At 51.7% G+C, this 10,181-nt stretch overlaps 1 protein-coding gene across 9 annotated transcripts in view; it reads right to left on the bottom strand.

Moving 5' to 3' along the window:
- dmd (dystrophin) overlaps positions 1-10,181 on the bottom strand; it is a 424,484-nt gene that overhangs the window by 56,158 nt on the left and 358,145 nt on the right. For 7 of the 9 annotated variants that reach the window (XM_082963114.1, XM_082963111.1, XM_082963108.1 and 4 more), the window contains 4 exons: positions 9,282-9,428; positions 4,948-5,016; positions 2,423-2,486; positions 1,941-2,001 (listed from right to left, as the gene is read on the bottom strand). In XM_082963114.1, coding sequence (XP_082819240.1) covers positions 1,941-2,001; positions 2,423-2,486; positions 4,948-5,016; positions 9,282-9,428 — 341 coding nt within the window. The remainder of the gene's footprint in view (positions 1-1,940; positions 2,002-2,422; positions 2,487-4,947; positions 5,017-9,281; positions 9,429-10,181) is intronic. The other 2 variants (XM_082963110.1, XM_082963112.1) reach the window with 1 other exon arrangement.

Below are 10,181 nucleotides of genomic sequence, written 5' to 3'. Positions count from 1 at the left end.
ACCACCCTCTCTCTCTCTCTCTCTCTCTCTCTCTCTCTCTCTGACTCTCTCTCTGACTCTCTCTCTCTCTGACTCTCTCTCTCTCTGACTCTCTCTCAATTTCAATGTAAGGGCTTTATTGGCATGGAAAACATATGTTTACATTGCCAAAGCAAGTGAAATACATGATAAGCAAAAGCGAAATAAACAATCAAAAATTAACAGTAAACATTTCACTTACAAAATAATAAAGACATCTCTCTCTCTGTCTTTGTCTCCCTATCTATCATCTATCTATCTATCTATCTATCTCATACACACATACTTAATAAACAGCCCTGCACCACTGCACTAACATGCTTTGTTGTTGTTAAGCACACGGTGTTAATAGATCAGATTACACTTTGTCTGTTTAGGTCACACTTGGATGAGCAATACACACACACACACACACACACACACACACACACACACACACACACACACACACACACACACACACACACACACACACACACACACACACACACACACACACACACACACACACACACACACACACACACACACACACACACCATAACTGGGAACTCACTGCCACAACGCTGTACAACCTGTTACCTACTGGGTCAAATCTGCCTCGCTTTCCAACCAAGATGCATTAAGAGAAGAGCAATAACTATCTCTGCCTCGCTTTCCAACCAAGATGCATTAAGAGAAGAGCAATAACTATCTCTGCCTCGCTTTCCAACCAAGATGCATTAAGAGAAGATCAATAACTATCTCTGCCTCGCTTTCCAACCAAGATGCATTAAGAGAAGATCAATAACTATCTCTGCCTCGCTTTCCAACCAAGATGCATTAAGAGAAGATCAATAACTATCTCTGCCTCGCTTTCCAACCAAGATGCATTAAGAGAAGATCAATAACTATCTCTGCCTCGCTTTCCAACCAAGATGCATTAAGAGAAGATCCAGCCTCAGATAGACACAGTCAGACACTTTGCGAGGACAATGGAAGAAGACGTCCAAAATGCTTCTTTGTTGTTAAGATGTCTCCACTAAACCCAGAGTTATCCCACATCCCCTCATCTGTAGTAGCAGAAATATAGATGGAACTACTGATTCAAAAATATCTCTGGATACTACAAGTCTAATATAAAGGACTGTAGAATACATCTAATAATAAAGAACAGTTAGAGCTAGTAATTCCATACTAGGACTGGGATTAGGACTAGGATTATAACTAGGACTAGGATTAGGACTAGGACCACCTACACACTGAAGAAGGCTGTAAAACTGAAACGTCTGTGTACGCTATCCCTGATGCAGTAAAACCAATTCTAAACTTAAAATAATGAAGTAAGCTTTTTGCAACATATTTTTGAGTGCAAAGCTTCTTTGTCTGAATTTGGAGGGTTTTACCCAGCAGCAAATGTTTTGGGAGAGCTCCATGGGTCTGTTTGATTAGGACTAGGACTAGTTCCATCCAGGAACTAGCAGACAGATACACCATCTTATCTCAGATGCCTCACACCACTAACAGTCTGCTAGATAGTGACAAGGTGGAACAGAGAATGACAGAGTTAACACTGTTAACCCCTGAGTTATTGATTCAAGAACACCAACACCAACCTATGATGACCTCATTGGTCTAGCTTCCTAGAAAAACTGCTGGTCAATAAGTTGACCTCGTTCTGATGAGGGACGCTATCATAGAAGTCTGCCTTTTTCTGCCCATTATCTTCAAACAACAGGACCTCATGATGCCCAAGTTAGGACTTTTTTATTCTCACTAGCATTAGTGTGAAGTTATTGGTGAAGTTATTGGTGAAGTTATTGGTGAAGTTAGTGGTGAAGTTATTGGTGTATTTAAGTTGCAGACACTACTATTGTTGCTAGGTTGTGTTACTCTCAGCAGACAAACAGCAGTAAACCTACAGCTAGGCACAAGGTACTCACTTGATGTAGTAGGGCACGTTATTTGGTGACACCGCCTGCTCAAATGGACCTTGAACAGAACCTGTAGACAGTGACAGGATTAGAAGAGTCAGGGATGACAAGGAGAAATCCCTCCCAGAGGAGCTCTGTTTCAACATGTGTACAGCCAGACATATGGATATGGTTCTGTTGATTTCACTGGATATATTCTGTCAGTATTTACTAAGGAATCATGCATGTCTTTACAGAATCAAGACGGTAATCTTCTCCATATCCCAGCCCTGGGGACTAATGTCCAGACAGACTGGACTACAACATTATCTAGCTGGGCTGTGTCTTTTTTACCTGCTCTTAATGTGGCAGTAGAGAGTGTGTGTGTGTGTGTGTGTGTGTGTGTGTGTGTGTGTGTGTGTGTGTGTGTGTGTGTGTGTGTGTGTGTGTGTGTGTGTGTGTGTGTGTGTGTGTGTGTGAGAGAGAGAGAGTTGAGACAGACAGAAACTCACCATGCAGAGAGCCAAAATCCCTCTGAGCGTCTGTCAGCTGCTTCAGATGGTCTTTGATGGAGATCTGAGAAGAGAGGAGGAGCCAGAGAAAGAGAGGAGGAGCCAGAGAGAGAGAGGAGGAGCCAGAGAAAGAGAGAGGAGGAGCCAGAGAGAGAGAGAGGAGGAGCCAGAGAGAGAGAGAGAGAGAGAGGAGGAGCCAGAGAGAGAGAGATGGGAGAGGAGGAAGATATTGGGGAGAGAGACAGGAGAAGAGATTGGGGGATAGAGATAGGAGAAGAGATTGGGGTGAGAGATAGGAGAAGAGATTGGGGAGAGAGAGAGGAGAAGAGATTGGGGGATAGAGAGAGGAGAAGAGATTGGGGGATAGAGATAGGAGAAGAGATTGGGGTGAGAGATAGGAGAAGAGATTGGGGAGAGAGAGAGGAGAAGAGATTGGGGGATAGAGATAGGAGAAGAGATTGGGTTGAGAGATAGGAGAAGAGATTGGGGAGAGAGAGAGGAGAAGAGATTGGGGGATAGAGAGAGGAGAAGAGATTGGGGGAGAGAGATAGGAGAAGAGATTGGGGAGGGAGAAAGAGAGGAGAAGAGATTGGGGAGGGAGAGAGAGAGAAGAGAAGAGATTGAGGAGGGAGAGAGAGAGGAGAAGAGATTGGGGAGAGAGAGAGAGGAGAAGAGATTGGGGAGGGAGAGAGAGAGAAGAGAAGAGATTGAGGAGGGAGAGAGAGAGGAGAAGAGATTGGGGAGTAAAAGAGCATGTTTCATTATGCCACAGGGAACAGGAACGGGTATAATCAGAAAGAGGAGAACAGAGCTGGGTAGAGGAGAGAGATATGAGAGGACAGACAGAGACACAGTACACTACACTGCTAGAAAAAAAAATTGCTTTCTAAAACCTTTAAGGGTTCTTCGGCTGTCCCCATAGGAGAACCCTTAAAATAACCTTTTTTGATTGCTCTTTTGGTTCCAGGTAGAACCATTTTGGTTCCATGTAGAACCCTTTCTATAGAAGGTTTTACATGGAACCCAAAAGGTTTCTACCTGGAACCAAAAAGGGTTCTCCTATGGGACAGCCGAAGAACCCTTTTGGAACCTTTTTTTTCTGAGTGTACAGTGCATGATAAAAGCTGTTCAGAGAGAGAGAGAGGACTGAGACACAGTAGACTACAGTACATGATAAAAGCTGTTCAGAGAGAGAGAGAGGACTGAGACACAGTAGACTACAGTACATGATAAAAGCTGTTCAGAGAGAGAGAGAGGACTGAGACACAGTAGACTACAGTACATGATAAAAGCTGTTCAGAGAGAGAGAGAGGACTGAGACACAGTAGACTACAGTACATGATCAAAGCTGTATGGTATAATGTCATATTGTGGTGATGGAGAAGCCAAGCAGTGGTGGTGACTGACTGTGACTAAGCATGTGTGTTATCTAAGAGCAGAGCACTGTGCCTGGGCTTTAGGTTCTGCTAAGGCTGGCTGACTATAATGTACTCTCTGCACAGACCACACAGACCACACAGACCACACTGACCACACAGACCTCACAGACCTCACAGACCACACAGACCACACAGACCACACAGACCACACGCCACCTGACCACACAGACCACACTGACCACACTGACCACACTGACCACACAGACCACACTGACCACACTGACCACACAGACCACACTGACCACACAGCCCCTGACCACACTGACCCGACCACACGCCCCTGACCACACTGACCACACTGACCACACTGACCACACAGCCCCTGACCACACGACCCCGACCACACAGACCACACTGACCACACAGACCACACTGACCACACTGACCACACAGACCACACTGACCACACTGACCACACAGACCACACTGACCACACTGACCACACAGACCACACTGACCACACTGACCACACTGACCACACAGACCACACTGACCACACTGACCACACTGACCACACTGACCACACAGACCACACTGACCACACTGACCACACTGACCACACTGACCACACAGACCACACTGACCACACAGACCACACAGACCACACTGACCACACTGACCACACAGACCACACTGACCACACTGACCACACTGACCACACTGACCACACAGACCACACTGACCACACTGACCACACTGACCAGGTCTATGGATGAGATGGGGAGGCTCAGCACACTGATTCTATCACAAACAAATATGACACATATGTTTGATTCCATAGTCAGTGTGTGTGTTTATAACAGTGTTGTACTGGGTACACATTTGCACATATGTGTGGTGGTAAAGCAGGGTGTATGTGTGTGTGTGATGGTGTGTGTGTGATGGTGTATGTGTGATGGTGTGTGTGTGTGTGTGTGTGTGTGTGGATGGTGTGTGTGTGTGTGTGTGTGATGGTGTGATGGTGTGAGATGGACTGGGGCAGTCTGTTAGATGTTTGGACCAGTAGACATACAGCCATAGCAGTGTTGTAATGGAGTCTGATGGAGGAGTGATATCTGATGAGTTCTGCTGGAACAGAACCATTACCTGAGATACATCCCCCAACTCATCCACCGCCATTCCACCCCCTGTCTTTTTACACGTTCCCATGGAAACCTGGTGATGATGGGGGTCAAAATTGTTTGAGATTGTTTTGCAGCAGTAATTATGAATGGCATCTGTACCGCAGCACCCATCCCAATCAACCCCTTTCTTTCAGACACTTGATCTCTCTGTGTGTGTGTGTGTGTGTGTGTGTGTGTGTGTGTGTGTGTGTGTGTGTGTGTGTGTGTGTGTGTGTGTGTGTGTGTGTGTGTGTGTGTGTGTGTGTGTCCCTTTCAGGGCATAAAGAGGGGGGCAGTTAGGTAAACAGGTCTGTTGTCCTCGGCAATGGAGTGGGACAAACTAATGGCCTTGTTGCTATGGTGTCAGTGAGGTCCCAGTCACCTCAACTTCCTTCTGTAGACATGATGGGTGTCAGCAGGAACAGCTGGCGTGTGTGTGTGTGTGTGTGTGTGTGTGTGTGTGTGTGTGTGTGTGTGTGTGTGTGTGTGTGTGTGTGTGTGTGTGTGTGTGTGTGAGCTGCCATACGGTCCTCTCCAGGTGTCCATCTCCTTCACACTCCTCTTTATCTCTCCTTCATTCTCTCCCTCTTCCACTCTGCATCCCTCTCTCCCATGCTTCCATCTCATACAGGGAGGGAGAGGGGGAAAGAGAGAGGCAGGGAGGGAGAGAAGGAGAGAGAGAGAGAGAGAGAGGGAGAGAGGAAGAGAAGGAGGGAGAGAGGAAGAGAAGGAGGGAGAGAGAGAGGCAGAGAGGGAGAGAGAGAGGCAGGGAGGGAGAGAATGAGAGGAGGGAGAGAGGGAGGGAAAGAGGGAGAGAGAGAAGGAGGGAAGGAGGGAGAGAAGGAGGGATGGAGGCAGGGAGGGAGAGACATGAAGAGAGAGAGGGGTCTCAGTGAGGGAGGGAGGCTGGGATAGAGGGGTTTCATGGAGGGAGGGAGAGATAGAGGTGTCTCACTGAGGGAGGGAGGCTTGGATAGAGGGGTTTCATGGAGGGAGGGAGAGATAGAGGGGTCTCAGGGAGGGAGAGATAGAGTGGTCTCAGGGAGGGAGGGATAGAGGGGTCTCAGGGAGGGAGGGAGGGAGGGATAGAGGGGTCTCAGGGAGGGAGGGAGGGATAGAGGGGTCTCAGGGAGGGAGGGAGAGAGGGGTCTCAGGGAGGGAGGGATAGAGGGGTCTCATGGAGGGAGGGAGGGATAGAGGGGTCTCAGGGAGGGAGGGATAGAGGGGTCTCAAGGAGGGAGGGAGGGATAGAGGGGTCTCATGGAGGGAGGGAGGGATAGAGGGGTCTCAGGGAGGGAGGGATAGAGGGGTCTCAGGGAGGGAGGGATAGAGGGGTCTCATGGAGGGAGGGAGGGAGGGATAGAGGGGTCTCAGGGAGGGAGAGAGGGGTCTCAGGGAGGGAGAGATAGAGGGGTCTCAGGGAGGGAGGGAGGGATAGAGGGGTCTCAGGGAGGGAGGGAGAGAGGGGTCTCAGGGAAGGAGGGAGGGATAGAGGGGTCTCGGGGAGGGAGGGAGGGATAGAGGGGTCTCATGGAGGGAGGGAGGGAGGGATAGAGGGGTCTCAGGGAGGGAGGGAGGGATAGAGGGGTCTCATGGGAGGGAGGGAGGGATAGAGGGGTCTCGGGGAGGGAGGGAGGGATAGAGGGGTCTCAGGGAGGGAGGGAGGGATAGAGGGGTCTCGGGGAGGGAGGGAGGGATAGAGGGGTCTCATGGAGGGAGGGAGGGATAGAGGGGTCTCAAGGAGGGAGGGAGATAGAGGGGTCTCAAGGAGGGAGGGATAGAGGGGTCTCGGGGAGGGAGGGATAGAGGGGTCTCAGGGAGAGAGGGAGGGATAGAGGGGTCTCAAGGAGGGAGGGAGGGATAGAGGGGTCTCAGGGAGGGAGGGAGGGATAGAGGGGTCTCAGGGAGGGAGGGATAGAGGGGTCTCAGGGAGGGATAGAGGGGTCTCAGGGAGGGAGGGAGGGATAGAGGGGTCTCAGGGAGGGAGGGATAGAGGGGTCTCGGGGAGGGAGGGATAGAGGGGTCTCATGGAGGGAGGGATAGAGGGGTATCAGGGAGGGAGGGATAGAGGGGTCTCAGGGAGGGAGGGATAGAGGGGTCTCAAGGAGGGAGGGAGGGATAGAGGGGTCTCAGGGAGGGAGGGAGGGATAGAGGGGTCTCAGGGAGAGAGGGAGGGATAGAGGGGTCTCAAGGAGGGAGGGAGGGATAGAGGGGTCTCAGGGAGGGAGGGAGGGATAGAGGGGTCTCAGGGAGGGAGGGATAGAGGGGTCTCAGGGAGGGAGGGAGGGATAGAGGGGTCTCAAGGAGGGAGGGAGGGATAGAGGGGTCTCAGGAGGGAGGGAGGGATAGAGGGGTCTCAGGGAGGGAGGGAGGGATAGAGGGGTCTCAGGGAGGGAGGGAGGGATAGAGGGGTCTCAGGGAGGGAGGGAGGGATAGAGGGGTCTCAAGGAGGGAGGGAGGGATAGAGGGGTCTCAGGGAGGGAGGGAGGGATAGAGGGGTCTCAGGAGGAGGGAGGGATAGAGGGGTCTCAGGGAGGGAGGGAGGGATAGAGGGGTCTCAGGGAGGGAGGGAGGGATAGAGGGGTCTCAGGGAGGGAGGGAGGGATAGAGGGGTCTCAAGGAGGGAGGGAGGGATAGAGGGGTCTCATGGAGGGAGGGATAGAGGGGTCTCATGGAGGGAGGGATAGAGGGGTCTCAGGGAGGGAGGGATAGAGGGGTCTCGGGGAGGGAGGGAGGGATAGAGGGGTCTCAGGGAGGGAGGGATAGAGGGGTCTCAGGGAGGGAGGGAGGGATAGAGGGGTCTCGGGGAGGGAGGGATAGAGGGGTCTCATGGAGGGAGGGATAGAGGGGTATCAGGGAGGGAGGGAGGGATAGAGGGGTCTCAGGGAGGGAGAGATAGAGGGGTCTCATGGAGGGAGGGAGGGATAGAGGGGTCTCAGGGAGGGAGGGATAGAGGGGTCTCAGGGAGGGAGGGATAGAGGGGTCTCAGGGAGGGAGGGAGGGATAGAGGGGTCTCAGGGAGGGAGGGATAGAGGGGTCTCAGGGAGGGAGGGAGGGATAGAGGGGTCTCAGGGAGGGAGAGATAGAGGGGTCTCATGGAGGGAGGGAGGGATAGAGGGGTCTCAGGGAGGGAGGGATAGAGGGGTCTCAGGGAGGGAGGGATAGAGGGGTCTCAGGGAGGGAGGGAGGGATAGAGGGGTCTCAGGAGGGAGGGAGGGATAGAGGGGTCTCAAGGAGGGAGGGAGGGATAGAGGGGTCTCAGGGAGGGAGGGAGGGATAGAGGGGTCTCAGGGAGGGAGGGAGGGATAGAGGGGTCTCAGGGAGGGAGGGAGGGATAGAGGGGTCTCAAGGAGGGAGGGAGGGATAGAGGGGTCTCAGGGAGGGAGGGAGGGATAGAGGGGTCTCAAGGAGGGAGGGAGGGATAGAGGGGTCTCAGGGAGGGAGGGAGGGATAGAGGGGTCTCAGGGAGGGAGGGAGGGATAGAGGGGTCTCATGGAGGGAGGGATAGAGGGGTCTCAGGGAGGGAGGGAGGGATAGAGGGGTCTCAAGGAGGGAGGGAGGGATAGAGGGGTCTCATGGAGGGAGGGATAGAGGGGTCTCAGGAGACGGGAGCGGAGCCGGATAGAGGCGGCCCTGCCTCACTGTCTCTGTGTTAGACTCAGGACAACCTGACCTCACTGTCTCTGTGCTCAACTCAGGACAACCTGACCTCACTGTCTCTGTGTTAGACTCAGGACAACCTGACCTCACTGTCTCTGTGTTAGACTCAGGACAACCTGACCTCACTGTCTCTGTGTTAGACTCAGGACAACCTGACCTCACTGTCTCTGTGCTCAACTCAGGACAACCTGACCTCACTGTCTCTGTGTTAGACTCAGGACAACCTGACCTCACTGTCTCTGTGTTAGACTCAGGACAACCTGACCTCACTGTCTCTGTGTTAGACTCAGGACAACCTGACCTCACTGTCTCTGTGTTAGACTCAGGACAACCTGACCTCACTGTCTCTGTGTTAGACTCAGGACAACCTGACCTCACTGTCTCTGTGTTAGACTCAGGACAACCTGACCTCACTGTCTCTGTGTTAGACTCAGGACAACCTGACCTCACTGTCTCTGTGTTAGACTCAGAACAACCTGACCTCACTGTCTCTGTGCTAGACTCAGGACAACCTGACCTCACTGTCTCTGTGTTAGACTCAGGACAACCTGACCTCACTGTCTCTGTGTTAGACTCAGAACAACCTGACGATGGGACGGATGCTCCTGGAGGTCATGTTTCAGTCAGTGTGTTTCATAGAGAACTGTGTGTGTTTACCTGTAGCATCCTCCAGCGTGTGTTGAGGTCATCCAGTCTGTCCAGGTTGGGTCGTGAGAGGACGAGGTCTGGAGGACCGAAAGTAGAGGCCAGGTTGTTGACGTGACTCACATCATCTTTGATAGGAGCTATCTCTGCCTGGAACGCCTGCAGCGAAGAACAAATCAAATCACATGTATTTATATATCCCTTCTTACATCAGCTGATATCTCAAAGTGCTGTACAGAAACCCAGCCTAAAACCCCAAACAGCAAGCAATGCAGGTGTAGAAGCACAGTGGCTAGGAAAAACTCCCTAGAAAGGCCAGAACCTAGGAAGAAACCTAGAGAGGAACCAGGCTATGAGGGGTGGCCAGTCCTCTTCTGGCTGTGCCACACACACACACACACACCACACCAACCACACACACACACCACACACACCCCCACCACACACCACACACAACACACACCACACACACACACACACACACCACACACACACACACACACACACACACACACAGAAGATGGAGTGGCGGACCAATTACTGTACCTTCATACACTCCCTAGAGAACACACACTGCACCCCTTATACACTTTCATCAGCTAGAGAGATGTGTACATTTGACCTCAGGAAGACTAGTGGTCACTAAGACATCAGCTAGAGAGATGTGTACATTTGACCTCAGGAAGACTAGTGGTCACTAAGACATAAGCTAGAGAGACGTGTACATTTGACCTCAGGAAGACTAGTGGTCACTAAGACATCAGCTAGAGAGACGTGTACATTTGACCTCCAGGAAGACTAGTGGTCACTAAGACATCAGCTAGAGAGACGTGTACATTTGACCTCAGGAAGACTAGTGGTCACTAAGACATCAGCTAGAGAGACGTGTACATTTGACCTCAGGAAGACTAG

This window comes from Salmo salar, chromosome 16 (genome assembly GCF_965601325.2).
Source record: "Salmo salar chromosome 16, fSalSal1, whole genome shotgun sequence".
NCBI classification, from domain to species: domain Eukaryota; kingdom Metazoa; phylum Chordata; class Actinopteri; order Salmoniformes; family Salmonidae; genus Salmo; species Salmo salar.
The sequence above is the reverse complement of the archived record's forward strand: the minus strand, read 5'-3'. Positions and strand labels throughout refer to the sequence as shown.